Source organism: Myotis daubentonii, chromosome 3 (genome assembly GCF_963259705.1).
Source record: "Myotis daubentonii chromosome 3, mMyoDau2.1, whole genome shotgun sequence".
Taxonomy (NCBI): Eukaryota; Metazoa; Chordata; class Mammalia; order Chiroptera; family Vespertilionidae; genus Myotis; species Myotis daubentonii.
In genome coordinates this window covers 30317143-30341130 of record NC_081842.1, presented here as the reverse complement: position 1 = coordinate 30341130, position 23988 = coordinate 30317143, and the positions used below count along the sequence as shown (strand labels likewise).

Here is a 23988-nt window from a genome sequence, read left to right as displayed (position 1 = left end):
CAAATTTTTGTGCACCGGGCCTCTAGTTTTAAATATAACATGTTAAACTTTTTATTGTCACTTCCCATGATCTGATTTTTATATAGAAAGTATTGTCCTGAATAAGACAGTATTTATGAGATTGAAAATTTGCTGTATATAAATAACTAGAGGCCCGGTGCACAAAAATTTGTGCACTCGGGGGGGTCCCTCAGCCCAGCCTGTGCCCTCTTGCAGTCTGGGAAACCTCAGGGTATGACCACCTGCTGGCTTAGGCCCGCTCCCCGGGGGATTGGGCCTAAGCTGGTGGTCAGACATCCCTCTGGCAGCCCAGGAACCCTCGGTGGATGTCCACTTGCCAGTGGGGAGCAGGCCTAAGCTGCAGTCAGACATCCTTAGCGCTGCTGAGGAGGCGGGAGAGGCTCCAACCACCACCACTGTACTGACAGCCATCAGCCTGGCTTGTAGCTGAGCAGAGCTCCCCCTGTGGGAGCGCACTGACCACCAGGGGGAGCTTCTGCATTGAGCGTCTGCCCCCGGTGGTCAGTGTGTGTCATAGTGACCAGTCATTCCCAGTCGTTCTGCTGTCAGGGTAAATTTGCATATTACCTTTTTATTATATAGAATAGAGGCCTGGTGCGTGGGTGGGGTCCAGTTGGTTTGCCCTGAAGGGTGTCCTGGGTCAGAGGGGGGGTCCCGCTGGGGTGCCTGGCCAGCCTGGGTGAGGGGCTGAGGGCCATTTTCAGACTGGCCACACCCCCTTCAGGGTGTGGATCCCCACTGGGGTGCCTGGCCAGCCTGGGTGAGGGGCTGATAGCTTTTTTCAGGCTGGTCACACCCCTTCAGGGTGGGTAGTCCTGTCGGGGTACCTGGCCAGTCTGGGTGAGGGGCCAATGGCTCTTTGCAGGCTGGCCAAGACCCTAGCGGGGACCCTCACCCCATGAGAGTTTGGCCATCCTGGCTGAGGGGCTGATAGCTGTTTGCAGCCTGGCCACAGCCCCCAGCCACCCAAGCTCCCAGTGGAGGCAGGCTGGAAACAGGTATCTGGGATTTATTTCTCTTCAATAATTAAAACTTTGTTGCCTTGAGTGGAGGCCACAGCCGGCCAGGGAAGGCAGGAAGCTTGGCTTGCTCCATCTCTGGGGCAACCAAGCCTCCTGCTTGCTCCAGCTCCGTGGCTGCCGGCCACCATCTTGGTTGGGTTAATTTGCATATAGATGCTCTGATTGACTGGTGGGCATGGCTTGGGGCATAGCGGAGGTGCGGTCAATTGAAATGTTTCTCTTTTATTAGATTAGATAAGAGTAACTAACTACTTCAAGGGCTGTTATAGGAGTCATGAAGCTAATACACATACAGTGCTTAGACCAGCTTTCTTCACTAGATAAGAATAAAAGAATCTGTGGGCTGTTGTCAGTACTGCCAATGGTTTTACTATTAACAGGTAAAACTTGCATTAAATAGCCCAGGTTCCACTTCCATTAATTATCTATATTTCTAGGCACTATGTTCTCTGTTTTCCTTTAAAATGCTTGGTAACTTTGGGTAAAGAAAGTCAACCCTCTCTATCCAGACAAGTAAAAGTAGAGTTTAAAAGGTTAACTATTTTGCTTGGATCACACAGCTGCCCAAAGGTAGAGCTGTTAAATAAGGTTTCCTGACTCTGGTACTGAAGCACAGAATTTTTTAAATGCCTTAATATATAATTACTCAAACAACCTGTCATGCTTCATAATGATAATATGAAAATCTCCACATTAACCCAGAAGATAGATAAGATCTGAGTTATTCCCTACCTGAGAAAGACATGTTAAACTACTATCCAATATACTTAATTGGTACAGGAAAGCTGTGAGCTTTAAAGTCATGTTTTTGTACTGTTCTTCTCCATCCCTCTGTAAAGAAGGATTATCCTATCTAATAAAAGAGAAACATGGTAATTAGCGTACGTCCGCTACCCTTCCCATTGGCTAATCAGGGCGATATGCAAATTAACTGCCAGCCAAGATGGCGGCCGGCAACCAGGCAGCTTGAAACTAACATAAGGCTTGCGTGCTTCAGTGATGGAGGAAACCAACGTTCCCCGCCTGCCTTGCTGGCCTCTGAGCCTGCAATTTGAAACATAGTTACAAATATAGAAGCTAAACAAAACCCCAGAAACCTGCTTTCAACTAGCCAGGATCTCAGAGCTGGAGTTGATACAGTGTTTTGATTATAGAACACAAACAAACCAGATACCTGCTTTCAGCAGCAGAGGCCTCAGAGCTGGAGTCAGAGCTAAAGATGGCCCAGAATAAAAAAGAAAAAGAAAAAAAAAAAAGGAGCAGTTGGGAGCTTCAGTCCCAGCCTGAAAACAGCCCTCAGCCCCTTACCCAGACTGGCCAGGCACCCCAGTGGGGACCCCCACCCTGAAGGGTGTGTGACCAGCTGCAAACAGCCATCATCGCCTCACCCAGGCTGGCCAGGCACCCCAGTGGGGACCCCCACCCTGATCCAGGACACCCTTCAGGGCAAACCAGCTGGCCCCCACCCATGCACCAGGCCTCTATCCTATATAGTAAAAGGGTAATATGCCTCCCAGCACCGGGATCAGCAGACCTGCGAGGCCTCCTAGCACCGGGATCAGCGAGACAGGGGCAGCGCCCAAACCCCCTGATCGCCCTGCGGCTCTGTGTGTGACAGGGTGCGGCGTCCCAACCCCCCCCCCCCACGGGCCCTGCTCTGTGTGTGACAGGGAGCGGCATCCCAGCCCCCTGATAGGCCCTGCTCTGTGCCTGATAGGGGGGAGCTCCCCAAGCCCCAGATCGCCCTGTGGCTCTGTGTGTGACAGGGTGTGGCGCCCCAACCCCCCCACCCCCCATGGGCCCTGCTCTGTGTGTGATGGGGTAGAGCCATAACCTCCCCATCGGCCCTGCCCTGAGTGTGAGAGTGGGGGTGCCCCAACCCCCTGATAGGCCCTGCTCTGTGGGTGATAGAGGGCAGCGCCCCAACCCCCTGATCCGCCCTGCTCTGTGTGTGACAGGGGGCGGTGCCCCAACTCCCCTATTGGCCCTACTCTGAGTGACAGCTGGGAGCTCCTCAATCCCCTGATCGGCCCTGCTCTGTGTGTGACAGTGTGGAGCTCCCCAACCCCCTGATGGACCCTGCTCTGTGCATGACAGGGGGGAGCTCTCCAACCCCCTGATTGACCCTGCTCTGTGCGTGACAGGGGGTGGCGCCGCAACCTCCCCATCGACCCTGCCTTGAGTGTGACAGGGGGCAGTGCCCCAACCCCCCAATCGGCCCTACCCTGAGCGTGACTGAGGGTGGCATCACAAGCTCCCAATCTACCCTGCTCTGTGCATGACAGGGGAAGGCGCCCCAACTCCCCAATCGGCCCTGCTCTGAGCCCGACCAGGGGCTGCACCTAGGGATTGGGCCTGCCCTCTGCCACCCGAGAGCAGGCCTCAGCCAGCAGGTCGTTATCTCCCGAGGGGTCCCAGACTGCGAGTGGGCACAGGCTGGGCTGAGGGACCCCCCTTCCCCCCCGAATGCACAAATTTTTGTGCCTCGGGCGTCTAGTGTATTTATGAAAATAATGCATCTCAGTACACACAAGTCCCAAATAACTCTGATTGTCTTGGCCAGTCATGATGCACATTACAATTAATTTATATATATATATATATATATATATATATATATATATATATATATATTGTTAACTATGAATAAGTTATATTTCAAATGATCCTATTAGTAGATAAGGAAATAATATTCATCAAAATTGAAGTCCAAAAGTTGAGAGAAATGTTGGCCAAGAAAAGAAAGAACAGGTGTTTGCCCTTATTCCACACTCCTTCAGACTAGAATATGGGAGAACAACACTCTTGTTTTTGTCGACATATGCTAAAAAAAATGGCAACATCCAGCCAAGTTGTGCAGTGAGTCTCATGAATACACGGAGAAATGTTTACTTGTCTTGAATTGAGAATGGAATTCTAGTCCCCTCAGTCTGTGAGCCAGGTTTTAGAAGGCCAGCATAAGCCGACTTGAATTGTCTAATCATTCTCTCTTCTGGGAACATTCTAATTTAGCTAAAACCGGGATTTGGATTTGACCTAGCTATAAATTAAAAGAACACCGCATTGCTCTGCAGCTTTGCTCAAGAGTTTATTTGCTCTTACATTAAAAAATAACTCAAGTTACTCTCACTGGATTCATTTAAAAAAAACAAAAACCTGATTTCTCCACTTTATAGCTATTTTGCCTGGCAGATGGGATCTGGTTTTTTCCTTATGCTGCATTTTTCGAACTAAGTATATATGGTGGGATAGCAGTATATTCACCCGCCAAGAAGAAAGCCACATGCATATTTCACAAAAAATTGCATTATTTGGCATCTACTGTCCACATATGTTCATTTGGCTATTGCTAGTCCAAGCCAATTATAGCCACAAGGGAAATGAGTGTTTGAAATTTAAACAAGAAGCTTTAAATTTTGTAAGAGAGAAGAGGGTTTCTGACAGGTAGATCAGTCTCTAATTCATTTTTAATGCAGTTGACAATTTCATAAATCATTGTTTCTCTCCATTACGTGCCAGCTCCTATACTGTAGAAGTTGGAAAATAAAACTTCTTTATACTTTTGGGTGGGGGTTTAGGACCGGGTATGACTTTGAATGAGCTTTTCAGGATGAGTAATTTCACCATGCAGAGCCTAAAAAGTATTTTCAGCAAAGAGAAGAATAGCATGGAGGTGTGTTGAGTTCAAGGGTAGAGCAAGTTCTCTGATGTAGCTGGAAGGCACATGGTGGAGTGGGCTGAGAAACCTTAAGTTGGAAGGGAATTATAGAGATGATGGATTTCTTCATGCAAAGTGCCATCATCAACTGTTTTTTAAATGAGAAATATTAGCTCTAATCCTGTGAATCCTGAAAAAATGGAGTATTCCTACAGATGTAAAAATAAAATCTGATGCCCTCTTCACAGCAAAAAATAGGCCTGAAGCTAACTGGACAGATAAGTGGTGGCAAAAGTTATCTCGGAATGTTGCTGTGTACTAAGGACCAAAGCATTCAGTACTTTAGTTAGATTGTCCAAGAATTTTCTTTTTATTCTGATTTCTAAGAATCTGTTTGGGAACTGAGAGAACAAGGTACAGATAGTATTACTGTGAATATTTTTGGCCTAAAGTTGAGGTCACACAGAGATACCATCTTTTTAATCATTGCTTATATACACATCCAAAAAAAAGAGGCATGCACATGCATTATTTATACGCTAAAAATAATGATGGTTGAAATGTAACTAAATCCACGAATGGTGATTTGTGTCTGGAGTATGAACTCACTCTCACTGGATTTACCAAAACTTCATTTTTCAAATGATTTCATTCTATATGGTAGTTGTTTTAGAATTGCATGCATAGTGTAGTCAAGAGTTCGGTCCCCAGAATCAGGCAAACCTGAGCTTTTTCCCACTTAGGAGCCATATGACCTCAACAAGTTATTAAATTCCTTTAGGTCTCAACTTTTGAACTGTTAAAAAGAAAAATCAAATGCAAACTCACATATACCAAATTATCATTGTGGAGATTAAGAAAAAAAATGTTTGAAAAATGCTTTTGATGATGTCTGGTGTATATTAGGAACATGATAAATGTCATTAGCCAATTATATAATTATTATTATCACCCAAAGATAAACACACATAATCAGTTTGAGAAAAAACATCTGTAAAGACCATTTTATCTATACACTGAGCCAGTTGATGCATTTTGCTTGATTAAATAATGATGAAAAGGGTCATAATAACATACATATAATACTTCAGTGTCTAAGTAGCATTCCCTCAGGAATAAATAATTTGGCACCAGCCTTGTGAGTCAGAAAAGATAAAATATTCTTATTCACAAAGAAGTAAAAAAACAAAATTAGGCTAAAACATCCATGAGAAAAATACCTATAAATGCCAACATAGACCAAAGAGATGAAGTAGAAAGACCAACCCCTTAAAATGATTGATTTATCACAACAAATACTTTGAAATAATCAGTGAAAAAAACACACGCCATCATATCAGCCAGTGAATTGATTGTGTCAAATCAAATAATGGGGATCTAATAAATACCAGACTCATTTAACCTTTTGTTAAATAGCTAGCTATACAGTTTAAATGATTCATTCTAAAAGTAATATTTTAGTTATGACTCTGAGCACATACATTATCATAAAGAAAATATGTATGATAAAAACACTTATTTAAAATAAACACAATTTTTATAATATACAAGTTGGTTTAAAAAAAGACACATACATTACTGAGCAAAGTTTTATCTTAAAAAAAAATTCTCAGCATTTAAAGAAGAGAATGAAGTTTCTTTTCTTTTAAAATCATACATTTAGCCCAGCCCATGTGGCTCCGAGGTTGAGTGTCGACCTATGAACCTAGAGGTCTCAGTTCAATTCCCTGTCAGGGCACATGTTGGGGTTGCAGGCTCGATTCCCATGTGGGGCACCCAGGAGGCAGCTGATCAATGATTCTCTCTCATCATTGATGTTTCTATTTCTCTCTCCCTCTCTCTTCTTCTCTTAAATCAATAAAAACATATTTAAAAAGTAAAAATCATAAATTTATAGATTGAAATATAGTTGCCATATTTACTTATTATTTAAATTATTGATCAGAAAACCATAACATAGATTTTGGAAGGACAGCTCTCAAACTATGCAGTGGTGTGCAGTAAACTAGAAAGTGTTCCACTGCTTAGTTGAACATGGCCATACATTCTGCAGGTTCACTTTTGATTAGATTTTCTTCAATATTTTGGCTAGTGAAAGTTTTCTTTTAAAAAATCCATGCCCACTAATTGTTGAGTCTGACAATGTGAATGTCCAAGTATCATAAAATATGTATTGATGGAATTTCTTCAAAAGGTGATTGTGTCCGATTGAATAGTTAATATATTATCATGGGCATATATATTTGTGTTTAAGATTTTTTTTATTATATGCCAATATTAGACTTATAGTTTCTTTAAGTAGTATTGATTCCAGTTCATGTAATATCACTAAATATTCCAATAATTCATATTCCATCTTGAGCATTAAGGTATTTGGAATTTCTGCTTCCTGACTCAAATTTAATAACCATTGTCTTAGAAGTATACACATATTTACATCATTCTTTTTTAGTTAATTATTTTAAATTTCCTTTAATATCTTTGTTAGACGGCAGTACACTTGATTAGTTACTATATAGAATAGATTTATTGATGTCTCTGGGATTTCCATCCCTAGTTCTCTCATACTAATGGGGGAGGGATGATAATGCAACTTTTCCTTATAGCTGCAAGTGGGGCTATTAATAAATAATGCATTTTAGAGGTTTCTTTGACACTTATATGACAAACTTATATGAAAAATTCATGTTGTATGTGGGTTAAATCTAGGAATTTTATTTATCATTCATTATAGAAATTAATAGCTATGGCAAATTGTTAAAATATGTAGGCTTATCAGTCATTTGTAATGTAAAGTTTCAATAATATATGCCAAAGAAGATATACAAATGTATAAAATTGAGATGATTTTTCTTGAAAGACTGTAAAATCATTACAGGACCATGGAGCTCTCATTGGCTTCAGTTCCTTATGTTCATATTTAACTATTGCTCCCACATATAGTGTGGCTGTCTAATAAATGATGACACTGCAAGTTTGGAAGTTCTGTGATACTAAAGCTAGGATTCAAAGGGATTTCTGTAAAGCAAAGTTCATTGACCCTCTTAGTCAAAAAAGAAAAAAAAATTGTCCACAAGTCTCAGAAAGGCAGCAATCTAAAGGTAGGAGGTAAATGGGGGATAAACGGTGACCTAAGGGGACTTAACTATGGGTAGTGAACACACAATATAATATACAGGTGATGTATTACAGAATTGTATTCTTGAAACCTATATAATTTTAGTAACCAGTGTCACCCCAATAAATTAAATAAAAATAAATAAAGGCAAAAGGTGAAAGACATGAGACCAGAGATAAGAGACAAGAAAATCTTGGTTCTGTGATTATTCACTGTTGGACCTAATTCTCTGAGCCTCCGTTTTCTTGCTTATAAAACAAAGAGACTAGAGGGGCTCTAAGGTCTTTTCTAATTCTGTGTTTCTGTGATTCCAAGAACACAAGATTTTCTACTCCATAAGTGTTCCTCTCTTGTTTTGTTAGGTTATCTAACACATAACGTAGCTGGGTTATAGTATCTCATGCTAGGATTGGAGGACGTATTTTAGCCTGATCCTATATGAATTGTGATTCATAACACAGTTTATAAATTTTTACATTTATCTATGTCATGTAGAACTGGAGGTTTTTACAAGTGAGAAAAGCCTTTTTTTCTGAATACTACAGTGTGTACATTTATTTGGAATAATTTATAATTTTTAATAAAATTTTAACAAAAAGTATCATAAATGTATAATTCAAAAGGATATTCTCCACAATAGTTCACCACCAATATAAATAGGTCTGAGACAGAGAGAGAGAGAGAGAGAGTAGAGCTGGGGATACTTTAAAAATTTCATAAATAACATAACAATCATTAGCAAATACTACATAGATCATAGTAACTGTGATACTATTAGAATTCACACATTTCAATTATGCCATGACAATGTATCTGACCATTTAGTGATTCTCATTCCAGTGTGCTATTGAACGTTCTCTCTTTAGAATTTTTAATGCATTTAACTAAACTTTGGTCTTTTATTTTCCAACATATTTTCCTGTATAACTTTTATATTTCATTTAATAATAATACAATTTATTTCACATTTTCCTAATTGTCCTTAATATTTAAAGAAGTGTTTACTGAATTTCTCATATTTATTAGACAAGAAAGGCAGCCTTTTCAAAGATTTCATCAACATTTTATTTTGCATTTCCAAAGCTCTATTTCGAGAAATACTTATTGACTCATTGCAGCTCCATGGGAAACTATAAAAGTAATACAGGCCTTGCTTAGAATTCTGAGGCAATCACTATAAACACCATAAAATGTGTGATCAGAATATCCAGACCAAGGATGTTTCTGAGGGCATTACTCACCATATACATTTGTTAACATGTTTCACAAAAAGTGTTTTTTAGGGATACTAGTTTTTCAAAATGCACTTCAGAAAAGGAACTCCTAATTTAACATTTTGGAATTCTTTGTGTACTGTGTCTTCTTATTAGAAATTCACAAATCACAATAGGATATTAGAGCTCCTAAAAAGCATTGCAGTAAAATATACTATGTATCTCTATTTAACCCAGAGTTTTCTGATTGTTGGTGTTATTGACTATTAGACCCAAGCAATTCTCTCCTCCCTTTTCTCCTTTACTAAATACTACGAACTTGTAATTCCCTGGAATACTCATTGGGAAACACTGTTTGAGGCCTCATGGCCTTGGGAGTCTGTATACCATAGCCTCAAGGCCACATAGCCTCAAGGCCAGAGTGGAGCCCGGGGAGCAGATATTTAGAAAAAGGTTATAAAATCTGGGAAGTCTATGAGGGTTGGTCAAAATAGAATTACAAGTTTGATTAATATTTCAGAGAATGCAATAAGTTTGCTGATTGCTTACTGTTTATCAGCATATTTAGACACATGTTAAATAAATGAGCTACAACTGTGATACACTTAGTGAAAAATGGCTGTTCTTCTAGTCATATGATCCCCAGAAATAGTATAACTGCTTAAATGTGAAAATGTCTTTGTTTCAGAAATGCCAGCACATAGGAAGAGACATAGAAAGCATATTTTCAAATAAAGTCGTCACAGAATATAAAAAAATCACAAATGCAGACAGTATATGAATTAAGTTATTCAAGCAGACCAACTTATGCTGACTCTACATGCCACTCAACTGGCATCAGGAAGTTCTTCCCATAGTAAAAGTAATAATCATTGGTGATTGTAGCACAACAATGTGAACAACCTTAATGCCATTGAACTGTGTATTTAAAAAATGGTTAAGATGGTAAATTTTATGTTATGTATATCTATATATATAATCTATATATATAAAAGGCTAATATGCTAAGTGTCCCTCCAACTGTCTGACCATTTGCTATGATGCGCACTGACCACCAGGGGACAGACATTCTACGCAGGAGCTGCTGTGATGTGCACTGGCCATTTACAAAGAAACGACAACATGGACCTGGTGCCGACAAAACAACACTTGGCTTCCCCCAAGTGGGACACAGGCCCCACCACCACCCCAGAGTGACAGCCCACCAAATCGCAGCCAATGCTGCCAATACCCCATGGTGCAAAATGTGACCCACAGCCCAGCCCTGGGAAATGGTGGCTGTAGGCACCAAGTTATGATGTCACGTAGCAACGCCCAGCTTCCTTTCCCTAGTGACTACCTATTTGGAGTTTCTTCAGCCCAGGAACACAACTTACTTTATAGCCAGGTGCAAACATTTTACACTTGAACCAAATGTCTGTGAAGCATTTTCCAGTGCCTCATCTCATTTGATCCTCACAGAAGTCCTGGAGTAAGTAGATAGGAGATTCCGTAGAATCCTATTTCTTTTCATTAGCCAGAAAATGGACGTTTAGAAACATGACCCATATGAAAAAAAGCAAGAAATGGTGGACCTTGAAAATGACTTCAGGTTTTCTCACTGTGAAGAATACAGTCAAACACTGCTGTAGTTAAATATTTTACTCTTTGTTCTTCCTGCGTGATCTACAATAATAATCTGCTTCGTGTTGATATTTACTGCTGTGCTGCTGACAAATACCTGAAAGAGAAATTGGGGTGCTTCCCTGGGCTGGAAAAAGTTTAGCTACATCAGAAAGCAGGTCTAATTAAACAAGTTTATTCTATATCTATAATGCTAAATTGACTCGCTCATGCACGATCCATACAAAGCTCTCGTTGGTGCCAATTGCATGTGCGCATTTCCATCTGTCATTGTCAATCATGAATTTGGTTGATACTTCTATTATAGAGAAAGGGTGAATAGTGATATTAAAATATTTCTTCTAATTAATTTCTTTTCAATGTGCATGAATCCATGCACTGGGACTCTAGTTTTATCATAATTTTTAAAAAGAAATAATCTAACCTTGTTTTGAGACACCACTAAAATAGCAAGGTGTTTTCTTTACACATAAGAGAATTACTTGCCTTATAATAAAACTAGATTTTTAAAAATGTCTAAAAATACCCTCTTTTATCAGTGGGAAACACTCATCTTGGTCACTCATCTTAGTCACTCATCTTGACCAAAAGAGAAAGCAATAGATGTCAAAAAAGAATGTGATAGTTGTCAAAAAAAAAAGACAAATACTCTTTTTTTCTGTTTCCATTACCTCAGTCCCCATGCTATCAGAGTTACAACAACAGATTTAAAAGTGGACTTGCCTTTTACATTGCAAAAAATAATGTGGTTTTCTATAAATGTAAAATAGTATTTTACAAATTAAAAAACATATATTTTATTTCCTATAGTGGTATTAAAGAGTATAAAGCCTGCTATGTAGATTTTTTAAGGTGATGCAGGATATATATCATTTATCAAAGTTTGGCTGAATGTAAGAGATTAATAAATTTGTGAGAAATAGACTTAGGAAAGGATTAATAAACTATAAAAGGATTGATGAACTATTAAATTCACAGAAAGGCTAAGAATGTTTAAAAACTCTGCACTTGTTGGCTAATATCATCTACTAGACTGTAAGTTTATGAGGGCAGGAAACACATCCATCTTGTTCACCACTATTTTTTTTATGCCTCCAACAATATCTAGTATTGTCGACACTCAATAAATATTTTTGAGTGAGTTAGTAAATTCAGGATAGCGTTAAAATACAGAAAATTGCTTTTTAGGCAATAGTTAAAAAGACACTAATGAAGGCATTTTTCAGTCAGTAAGTGCTTTGTAATATTACCAACTGACCATTCAGATACCTAATCAGTCACAGGTTTCATTATTCATCAAATACATGTTCAACACTAGCTACCAAATTCATCCAATTCTTACATATGGAATTTTATTCACAAACCAATGCTCTACATTTCAGGAGACCAATATTGTCAACACTTAAGAACTTAATATCCAATTCTTCACATGAATCTTTTTGTCTGATGGGCTGTTGTTGAACTTTTCTCATGAAGTCTGAGCAATAAAATTATGTTTTGTGGATTCGCTTATATTGTTTTTAAGTAGAGGCATTATTATGAAATTTTCTATATATCTTTAATATATCCAGTAGAAGAATAAAATGTTAATATTAGCTATTTGAAATAATACTTTTTCAAAATTTGAACTATTTGCACAAACATTAAAATGCAGAATGATTAAATGGTGTTTTATACAATACTGACAAAAGATTTAGAGTGAAAGAATATGTCAGTATTTGAAAGAATATAAAAAGAGGTATCTCCCACCTTTAAATATATTTCCTAGACTTCAAATATTGATTTTTGTATTATTTTCTTTTATTTTGAAAAACTAAAATATAAGGAGGAAAAGTAGAAAATAGTTTCTACATGATTAGCTAAAAAGGGTCAAAACTTTGGAATTGCTTGAAATCTATTTTAAAAGCTCAGCTACTTTGATACTTTTTCTATCATAGAACCATGAAAAGTTATTTCAACGGAATTGCATACATAACTCCTAGAGTGCAGACAGTAGCTATTATTTGTTCACTTCATCAAAATGCTTTTTTAAATTCTTGCTACGTCTGTATTACCAGGTCCTGAAGAAACCAAGGTGAAAGAGGCCCCGCAGAAGCCAAACCCTCTTTGCTATTTCTAACAAAGGAAATGCCATTCTTGCCACTAACTCTTGGAATGATTTCCACGTTCTCTAAAAATAATTTAGCCTGTGTCAAATAGCTGTCTCATCTGGAAAACTCAATAAATGAGCATAGAAGTTAGAAAGAGTAGGGGGAACGTTAGGTGTTAAACTGAAATGGTATATCCCACGCATGCTAGATGGAAACTCCAAATTAGCCAGCACACTTCCATACATCTGCTCAGTTTTCTTTAAACTTGAGCTATATTATTGCAGAAAAGCATAATAATCCCCACTCTGATCTTGTATTTCAAATGAAAGAGCCTGAAACATCACAGCATAGGCACCTTTCTAAAGGGGTATTATGGGTGGATGGATTTCTTTTGGGGTCAGCATTTCTACATTCAAAGAGCAGATTATATAAGGAGGGAAAGTAGGAGGAGTAATATGAAGTATTTCTACCCCATGACAATGACTCTAATTTGGCACTGGACTTTAGTTTAAAAACGACCTGCCTATTAAATCATGCCTTACTTTTAAATAGCTGAATTTTTTAAAATTCTGTGCAAATTACTTTTTTTTTTGGTAGGCAGATTACACTTAACTCTACCTGAATAACTGTTTACATGTAGAAAGCTCAGATAAATCCTTATGAAAGTAAAAAGGATACATTATTTATTTGCTCAGAAATGCACATCACTATGAACTATATTCTTAATTTGAAGGATTTTTGAGATGCAGCTATTAAAAATGATTTTTAAAATTCTAGTTACATAATTTTGCAAGGAAATTCTATTTGATAAATTTGCAGCTGTTACATTATTTAAGAGGAACACTTATTGTATGTTGGTCCATGAATGAAATGTCATTGCCTCTAATAATTTTCAGACATCTGCTAGTGTCCTCAAGCAGAAGAACTGGGATATTTTTTAGAAGGAATAACTTATCACATGATTATTAACTTTTGTAGGGTGCCATCTAAATCAAGATTTTTCAAGGTGACCAAGCAGAAAATGGAAATATTCTGGATATTAAACATTTTTGTATTTTATTTTTTGATATGAAAGACAACCTATAAAACATTTATAAAGAAAAGTGGCTATAGTAACTGGCATTAGTTCTTATTGACTGATATAAGGATGAAGGTGAAACTCCATTTGTCTATGGGTCATGTGATAGTACAAATATAGGGTTAGGCTATGGCTTTGCTTTCCCACTCTCATGATTTATTTTAGAGTTTGGGGTGGCATGGGGAATGAAAAGAGATAATATTGGGCCATTGAGCTTTTGCCAAGAACTGTGCTTAACATTTTACATAAGGCTTCTCATTTATAAAAAGTTAAGCAATATGGTATAAAAAAATTTCACCCAAAAGAAATCTCTTATTCTTTTTTTTCCTACCATGAAAAGTTTCTGGAAACTTTTTTTCTAGAGTGAGTTTCTCACGTGTTGTAATAGGAGACAAGATCTCTAGTAAGGAAGAGAAATCTGGTTTTCTTGTTTTATTCTCCCTGTTGGCAGTCACTGTTTTTATTTATTATTTATTTTTTCCTTGAAATGAAGGAAGTCCCTACTCTATTGGAAATTTGTGTCCCCCCCAGAGCAGGCTAAGCATCTCATCTTGATCATTTCTACTTACTTTTTTCCTGTCTGCTGACCAGTGATGAGGAGAACACCACTAAGCATTTTGATGATTCATTGTAAGTGTGCCCATCATACTTTTACCCAGATCTGTATGTGGCTAAATCCTTAATAGTCTCCCACACCAAAAGTCATGTTCGAAATACAATACATTAACAACCTGAAGCAGGCTCAGCTGTGGAGCAGGATACTAAGAATAAATAGATGAAATTCTAGACATTTCTAAAGAGGATCCAGCTACTTAATGACCACTGAGGTCTTCAGTGACTAGGTGTGAATATTTCAGTGCAGTCCAAGTTGAACTGAGAGGCATTTCTTACTTCCAAATTTAAATACCGCCTGTGCATATAAAAAAGAGTTTCGTTTATTAGTCCAAAATGTTACTACGATTGGGATCTTGAAAAAATATTCTCTCTTTCTTGGGCATGTTCTTCAGCAAAAGAAAGTTGGGAAGGGTAGTCTGGAGAATGGAACTTCTACTTGGAGGCCATAAATTGGAGACATCATTTTTCACCTCACAACAGGAGAGGTTGGGCTGAAGATGGATGAGTAAGTGCATTTCCCTGCCAAATTAAGATGATAATTCTGTCCACCCACTGAAAAGCTGCTAGTGTTCCGTTATTGAAGATCATCCAAAACGTTTTCCTCACAGGTTGGACCCATTCTCTTTGAAGGGCAAGTACAGCTCCCATTGAGCGGGTTGCACTGAGTCCTGTGGACACATTGGCACGTCAGAGCGCAGTTAGGTCCATATTGGCCTGGCCTGCATTCTGTGAGGAAAAAATAAATAAATGTAAAAGTAATTCAAATATGCTTTTCCATCACATAGTATCCTTACTACTATTTCTTGGAATTGCATAAGATGATAGACAAAGAATTCTGGTTAACCATGTGGTATCTTTCCCCCAGGCTAGAACGCTACGTATTAAAAGTCAGGTCTTTAATGGAAAACAGGAAGAGGCTGGGGGATGTCAAGGAAGTTAGTAACAAAGATGAAAAGAGAAATCAGGACAGCAACTTAAATTTCATAAGTGCCCTCTCAGAATTAGATTATTGTAATAGAGCTCATTGCAGTAGCATTGCAAGGGACACGGGGAAAATGGATTAGTTTTTGTGAGGTCAGAAAAATGCAACACTCACTCAGGATACACAAATTTGTCTTCAGGTTGAAAACATGATTACTTGTGCCTATGTTGTTGAAAATGACATGGCTTTACCTTCACCTCTTAAAATATGTCAAAATGGCCAGTGATGCCTTGTGTGCCTACTTCTGTAAAATCCTGCTATTTGTACTCAAGGAATGTAACTATTTTTAAGTTGAATTGCATTGTGAATTCAACCAGTAGAGAAATGAAGAGAGAGGATTAAAAATATTGGCTTCATCTAAATAACTAAATGTGTAGACTAAAGTTTCCCTCAGGCATCACACCCAAACCTGGGCATTTGGTCTTAGTCTGATGTCCAGCAGAAAATTAGGAGAGAATTAATAGGTTCTGTTTCTGAAGGATTGAGAGGATCGGGAGAAAGCCCAGCCCTGCCCATGGAAACAGAAAGTGGGGTCAGATTCATTCAGTGAGAATGGGAAGTACCCCAATTTGCTACCAATGTTTAAGAATTAGAGAAACTTAACTTTGCAATAATGAGTCACCTAGCTCTAAACAGTTTACAAAGTGGGTCCCAAACACATTAACACAGTTGGTTCTAGCAAAACTGTGAGGTAGGCAAGACAGTGAGGTAAGCTCTCTCTCATTGTAGAGAGAGAAACAGGTTTGATGTGGCTTAAGGGACCTTCACAAATGTTATGTCCCTGGCAAATGGCAGAGCCGGAGTTCTAAATTCTTATCTAGTGCTCATTCCTCAATCTGCACTGCCATGGGCGAAGACATACCATATCAAGCATATGTAGATTAAAGCCCAAATAAGGAAGTGGAGAGAGCTGGAAAGTGGGAAATTTAGAAATGTCAATGCAAATACTAGGATACCAGTTCTAGAGTGAACTCTGAGTCTACGGGTATAATTTTGTAAAATATTTCTATAAGTATTGCTTCAAAATTCTCTTGGCCAGGTTGGAGAGGCACCCTAACTACTCCATAAGCATTTGCATATTTGTTTGTTTATTGCTCTCTTGGATAATGAAGGTAGGCTAAGATATGTTCTGGCCTTCTTGCCTTAATTAACTAGTTAGATTTTAAATATGAGAAAAATGTGAACTTAATCAATTTTGCAATTCATTTTGCAGAGCAAACAGTAATTCAATCTCTTCCTAGATGAAGGAAGAATGGGTAGGTAAAAGGAGCTCTGGAGGTGATGTAAATGCTGCACTGAAATGAATCTTTTCTTTACATCATCAAACGTAATCAAAATTAAAAAATAAATCCTCTGTGTATAAGTACCACATCTTTATCCAGTCCTCTACTCAGCCATAAGAAAGACTGAAATAGCGCCATTTGCAACAACATGGATGGACCTTGAGAACATTATGTTAAGTGAAATAAGTCAGTCAGGAAAAGCTAAGAACTATATGATTTCACTCATATATATGATACAGAACTGATATTTGGGAACACAACCAGCAGTGGTGATTGCTAGAGGGAAGAGGGTGGCGGGAAAAGGTGTCCCAATATAAGGTTACAGGAGAAGATTTGACTTTGGGTGGTGGGCACATGGTGCAATGTACAGATACTATCACATAGAAATCCACACCTGAAATGTATATGTTCATTTTGACCAATGTCATCCCAATTTAATAAATAAGTATTAAAAATAAATAAATAAACAAACAAATAAATCCTAACCTAATACATCCACCCCCATCCGGTGTGTAGGAGGATTACTTAGCTTGGTGGTAAGATCTAGTTTTCTTGTTTGAAAAAGAGTTATGAGTCAGGATCTCTCCTAAGCAGTTCAGAATCTGATTTTAATTTATAAAAATACCACATTTTATGTTAATAACGATGTGTATTTAAGACATCTGTTTGAATGTCTGCAAATGTTAATTTACCAAGGGGGTGGGGAAATAATTCAATAAAAAGCTGCTACATTCTTTTATGAATTAACATTATGGCTGTTTAATAGGTCCTTTACCAGAGTTCAAATTAAAATGAGGTCTTTTATCTTTATAGTGCCTGCATAGACACAGCTGCTCACAGTTAATATCGCAGATGAACTGTGCCTAATTGAAAATAAAACTGCAAATAAAAGATCATGTAGTACATCTGTGTAAGCTGTGGGTACCCCCAAAGAGCTCATGACAAGAGAGGCCTTGAGGTGCCCACTGAGAATGGGCATGTTAATACATATGTTCCACTGTCAAATGGTAATTTTTCTGCAGATAAAAATGACTGTGTGATAAAAGAATTTAGTCCATAGAAAGTCCATAGAGTGAGGCCTTCATTTCCAGCCTGGCCATAAGCTCTCTTGGTTTAGAAGAAGCTAGTTTTAAGTCACCGCTGAGTGTTGTCAAACAGAACTTTCAGCAATGACGAAAACATTCTATACTGTGCTATCCAATACTGTGGCAACTAACCATATATGTGGCCACTGAACACCTGAAATGTGACTGAGGAGGTGAATTTTAAATTAAACTACATATAAATTAAATAGCAACCTGTGGTTAATGGACAATGCATATTGGACAACAAAATCAATTCCTGTTCCTTTCTTTCCCTTGAGAAGCGATATGGTGGGGATGTTGAGTCTGGCTCTGAACCCAGATTGTCTGTTTCAAATCCCCAGTCTGCCATTTGTGAGCTGTGTAACTTTGGGCAAGTAACTTCACCATTTTTTGCTGCAGCCCCCCCATCTATAAAAGGGAAGGGCGATGATAGTAAAGGCACCTAGTATACATTAAAACGCCTGGCATATGATACACATTCAATAAACATGAATGGTTTTCTTCAGTATTTGGATGAAACCACAAATACTATAAGCATTCTGCCTTCAGTGAGCATTTCATTGGTGACATGTATACTGTGGCTTTGCCAAGATGTCATGCTGATGTTTACTCTGACAGATTTAGTTTAGATATGACAAGGTTGAGGAACGTGTTTACCATGACTCCCTGAGGAATGCTGAAAAGAAACAAAAATTTGCTGAAAACTGTCATGTGCTAGACCCTTTTCTGAGCCTTTCTTGATAAAAGATAAATAAACATGGATCGAACTCTCAAGAAGCTTGTAGTGCAGTGAAACACAATGATTAAAGCTATACATGAAGCAGCTTTGCAAAAAAGAAATGTCAGCATCAGTAAGCTTCTCAGTTGGAAGACCCCAAAGGATTCCAACCCGATATTCATAACCCATTGGACTTATTTTAAAGGCCTATGAAAAAGGGAAGATGGGATAGGAAAGAATATAAATCTCTTGATGAGCCCCTGAAGGTTCCTTATACAGGACTACATGCAGACATGCACACATATAGTATTGTCTACTAAGAGCATCATCACCCAACGGTCAAAACCAGACTGCCTGGGGTTAAATCTTGGTTCTGACTCTTCCTATTTTTCTGTGCCTCAGCTCTCTCTTTTGTCAAGTAAGAATAAAAATAGAACAGCCTCATTGGGTGGTGGTGAAGAGCAAATGAATACAAGCAAAATGTTTAGGATGATCAGTCTTTCGGGGTTATTGTGAAACATATGAAACCTTTTCATCTAGGAAGCATCCATTAAGTTTAAATAGTAAGTGATGAATCAATGATCCACTCAGTCTACTTTCTCCTCTTCTTAAGATAGTCACTAAAGATTTTGAATTTTACATTCTAGGCCTTTCTTCCTGTGAGTGTAAAGGGGGAAAAAGGTTTAAATTCCAATTCCCAAGAATACTGGGAACTTGGTTCTCAAGAATAGTACCCCAATCTTCATTGCCTTATTTCTAGTGATTTTTCTGAATTGCTTTTGTAATCAGGACATTTAATTGCATCACCTTGAGATGCCTTCAAGGTGTCCTCTGTCAGCTGTAGTGCTGGTTTTGGTTGCCTATCATGCAACAGCCACATTCCCTGATTAATCATACTAAAGCAAGGTGACAAGCAATGGTAGTGTGATGTTCTTTAATTGCGTAATAGTTTTAGTATAAAAAAATGCCTAAAGATCTCTGAATCACCCATGAGTCAGAGGGACTTCACCAGGTACTTGGCTCATACCAGCTTCACATCTGGCTCCAGCTCTTCCAGGTGGGCAGAGGCACTTTCCCGTTACTGGGTGGCAGGAGATTTTGCTTTCACAGTCACAAAGATGCTGGCAATTGTCTCCAAACATTCCAGGTGAACATTCTACCAAGGAAAGAGAAACATTAACCACTTGAACTTTCACTGATGTAGCTAACATGGAATTAAAGATAGAATTTCCTCAAGATTGAACCCCAAGTAGCAAAGTGGGAGGATAAAATGAGATTTGTTGGTTAGAAGAAGAGAGGAAAGTTTTGGAATTTTCAGAAATCAGCTTCATTTTATACATGATTTCACACTCAGGTTTTAAATTGACTTACTCTGACACTGGTTTGTACCTTTGAGAATGTATAGAAGGCTTTCAAAGACAGGAACTTTAGGAAGGAAATCGAGTCTACTAGCCAAGAGTATTACTTTTAATATTTTCCCTTAAAATGCTATTTATTTATTTATTTATTTATTTATTTACTATTTTCACAGAAGACTGTAAGCTCCACTATATTCCCAGGACATAAAAGTAAATAATAAGTGTATAAGTGAATAAAGGATGGCAAGAAATACTATATGTATAGCTCTAGTGACTTATGAGGATATAGTGTGGGAGTAGCATATGAATCCTTTTTATTTACTTTTATTTTTTTGTAACCTTGTTTCTTTCTTTTAAAAAATCTTTTTATTACATATGTCCCCTTTTTTCTCCCATTGACCCCCTTATAGCCCATCCCTCTTGCCCCAGGCCTCCACCACCCTATTGTCTATGTCTATAGGTTATGCAATTATGCATACAAGATCTTTGGTTGACCTCATCCCACTCACCCACACGAATCCTTTTTAAAAGCAATAACTCTGATTCACATAAATTCAAGTGACCACTATCATCATATTATTATAATCATAACTAGGGGCCCGGTGCACGAAATTCGTGCACTGGGTGTGGAGGGGGGGGAGTGTCCCTCAGCCCAGCCTGCCCCCTCTCACATACTGGGAGCCCTCAGGCGTTGACCCCCATCACCCTCCAATCACAGGATCAGCCCCTTGCCCAGGCCTGACGCCTCTGACAGAGGCGTCAGGCCTGGGCAGGGGACCCTCATTTCCCCCATCACTGGTTCTGCCCCCAGCCCAGGCCTGATACCTCTGGCACAGGCATCAGGCCTGGGCAGGGGACCCCCAGACCCCTCCGATTGCTGGCTCTGCCCCTTGCCCAGGCCTGATGCCTCAGCCAGAGGCGTAGACCCCCATCACCCTCTGATCACCTGATCGGCCCCTTGCCCAGGCCTGACGCCTCCGCCAGAGGTGTCAGGCTTGGACAGGGGACCCCCATCTCCCCCCGATCACTGGCTCTAGCCCCGCCCAGGCCTGAGGCCTCTGGCCCAGGAATCATGCCTGGGCAGGGGACCCCCATCTCCCTCTGATCGCTTGCTCCAACCCCGCCCAAGCCTGACGCCTCTGACCCAGGCTTCAGGCCTGGGCAAGGGGATCATCATATCCCCCCAATCCCTGGCTCAGCCCCCCGCCCAGGCCTGATGCCTCGGCCAGAGGAGTTGACCCTCATCACCCTCCGATCACCAATCACCGGATCGGCCCCTTGACCAGGCCTGAGGCCTCCGGCAGAGGTGTCAGGCCTGGGCAGGGGACCCCCAGCTCCCTGCGGTTGCAGGCTCCGCCCCTGCCCAGGCCTAACGCCTCTGGCTGAGGCGTCGGGCTCGGGCAGCGGGGACCCGCAGCTGCAGCGGCCCCGCGATCGTGGGCTCCGCTTTAGGCCCAGGCAAGGGACCCCTAGCTCCCGGGACTTCCAGCTTCGACCTTGTCCAGCTCCCATCGCTGGCTCCACCCCTACTTCCTGCTATCACTGGCTAGGGCGGCAAAGGCTCCTGATTCTCTGATCATGGCTTGGGGGCAGGGCAAAGGCGGCCCCCAGCTCTTAGCTCCCCCCTGGGTTTCCGATCACTGTCAGTGGCAGGGGGCTTCTTCCTGCTTTCCCTTTCGCCTCCCTGCATTGTGCCTACATATGCAAATTAACCGCCATCTTGTTGGCAGTTAACTGCCAATCATAGTTGGCAGTTAATTTGCATATAGCCCTGATTAGCCAATGAAAAGGGTATCGTCGTACGCCAATTACCATTTTTCTCTTTTATTAGTGTAGATGATTATTATAACCCTATGCACAAGTCATACATAATATAGACTAAAATGATATTTTGAGTTGCTTACCGAGAATTATGTATTCTGGCATTGTTTTGAATAGACTGATCAGTCTTTTAGGACTTTATAATTTACTATTTTAAACTAAGTAGCCCAAGTTCTCACCTCTATTTCCTCATCCACATTCATGACTGCCATTATTTTCTAGTAATAAGTGCCTAATTTTCATCTTTAAATATTTTTCATAAAGCCTTATATCTATTTTAATATCTTTAAACCCAATAGATAATCTTTTAAAATATTTTAATAAAATATTTCTCATTCAGAGGTAGAATCTTTGTCCATTGAAGAATAAAGCTTTAATGGGGTTTGGAATATTAGCAATTTCACTTAGGGGAAGGTAAAATTTTTGAACAATCAGAACAAAATCAGAAGGACACATTGGCTATAGAGTGAATTCCTGTTGCTTTAATGTCCAAGTCAGAAGCTTAAGTGATTATTCCATGTTTTTGATTTGGGTTTATGTTTGCCCTGAGATAGAAAGACCTCGCATTCACACATAATTCCCCTATTCACCTGCTTTAAAATGCTCTGGCTATACCTTTTTCACACTGGCTGCCATGGAAACCTGCTGGGCAAATGCACTGTCCACTCGTTGCATCACAACTGGCTCCGTTTCTGCAGTCACAGATGTGAGCACAATTCAAACCATAAAATCCAGGAAGGCATGCTGGAAAATAAAAATGTCAAAATGATATTTTGGCTTTAAGAATAAATGCAGGGAAAATTAAAGGATACGCTGTAGGTCGCTTGTTTCCCAGGACCAAAGAAGGAGATGAAAGCGTAAAATTAGAAACAAGAAAGAATTATGTGGAGAAGCATATTGACCATAGTTTAGTCATACAAATAAATGAGTGCATTGATCCATTTTTCTACAAGTAGTCTAGAAGAATCCATAAAAAATTCAAATATCTTCAAGTAAGTACAATTTATTTGCTATGATGTGCCTGACAAAGACTTCAAAACACTCAAATACCCTAAACACTTAAAAGAACAATGTTTTAAAAGGTTAGATACAGGTTACATTTAGTAACGATGGTTTTTGAGTTAAGTTATTTAAATAAACAAGAGAGTATCTGTGGATGGTGATTTATATAGCTCTTGATATTCGAAGTTTTGGGAATAGATAATAGAGGTGAGTATGAGGGAAAGAGGGGAGGGAGAAAGGAAAAAAGGGGATAAAAGAGAATATGATGTTTATACAGTAGGTTGACATCATATGAGGAAGTTAGATTTCAAAATCAGTGAAATTTAACTTTTAAAATATTTCCATAGATGGTTCATAAAGTAGAATTATTTCTTTAGTAAGCAAAGTATAACTAGTTTTTCTTCCATATTTTTGTGGCTGAACAACAAAATAACTAATTAGTTTATATTTAGAGACCATGTAAACCCAGCAAATGCTTTTCTTTGAATGCTAAGATTGTCATCTGTCCATAGATATGAACACTCAAATAGAGATGTGTGAGAGCTAAGCTTGACTGAGACAAATATTCCCATTTCTTTTCTTGAGTTTTCTCTAAGGCTATGCTCACCACTCACTAGGAATGGGAGGGGGATAAAATTTTCTCAGTCCTTCCTTCAATTATTCTCTCTCTCCCTCTCTCTCTCTCACTCCCCCCCCCCCCGCCTTCTCCCTCTTTCTTTGTGAGCTCAGCCTCCTTTCCTACAGTTAAATTTGTCGAGGCTTCATGTGCGTGACACTTCTCCAGCATGCATGGAGTTACTCAGGACAGATTCAACATTAGGAAAAACTCACATTCAGGGGGCAGAAAAGGGAGATAAAACCAAAAGGAGATAAGAAATGAATTAATTTATATAATACATACTCTTTCACTTTTTGATCTTATAATTCTTAAAAAAATGAATAACAGCTGGGCCTGCATGGCTCAGTGGTTGAGCGTCCACCTATGAACCAGGAGGTCATGGTTTGATTCCTGATCAGGGAACATGCCCAGGTTGTGGGCTCAATTCCCAGTGTGGGGCCTGCAGGAGGCAGCCAATCAGTGATTTTCTCTCATCATTGGTGTATTTATATTTCTCTCCCTCTCACTTCCTCTCTGAAATCAATAAAATATATTTTTTAAAGAGTAACAAAAAAGATCAATGCAGGGTTTCTTCTATTTGTTCTTGTATAATTAATATTGAGAATACAGAGAAAAGTCAAATCTCTCTTTCTCCCCTTTATTTTCATTATTTATAAAGCTGAGTTTATAAAGGTTGCCTTG

The 23988-nt window shown here is 39.2% G+C and overlaps 1 protein-coding gene across 1 annotated transcript in view; it reads right to left on the bottom strand.

Annotated features, from left to right (window-relative positions):
- Positions 1-14985: 14985 nt before the first annotated feature.
- LOC132230081 (multiple epidermal growth factor-like domains protein 6) overlaps positions 14986-23988 on the bottom strand; it is a 29292-nt gene continuing 20289 nt past the window's right edge. The window contains exons 4-6 of the mRNA XM_059686962.1: positions 22302-22430; positions 19535-19663; positions 14986-15165 (exon numbers count right to left, since the gene is read on the bottom strand). Coding sequence (XP_059542945.1) covers positions 15014-15165; positions 19535-19663; positions 22302-22430 — 410 coding nt within the window. The 3' untranslated portion in view covers positions 14986-15013. The remainder of the gene's footprint in view (positions 15166-19534; positions 19664-22301; positions 22431-23988) is intronic.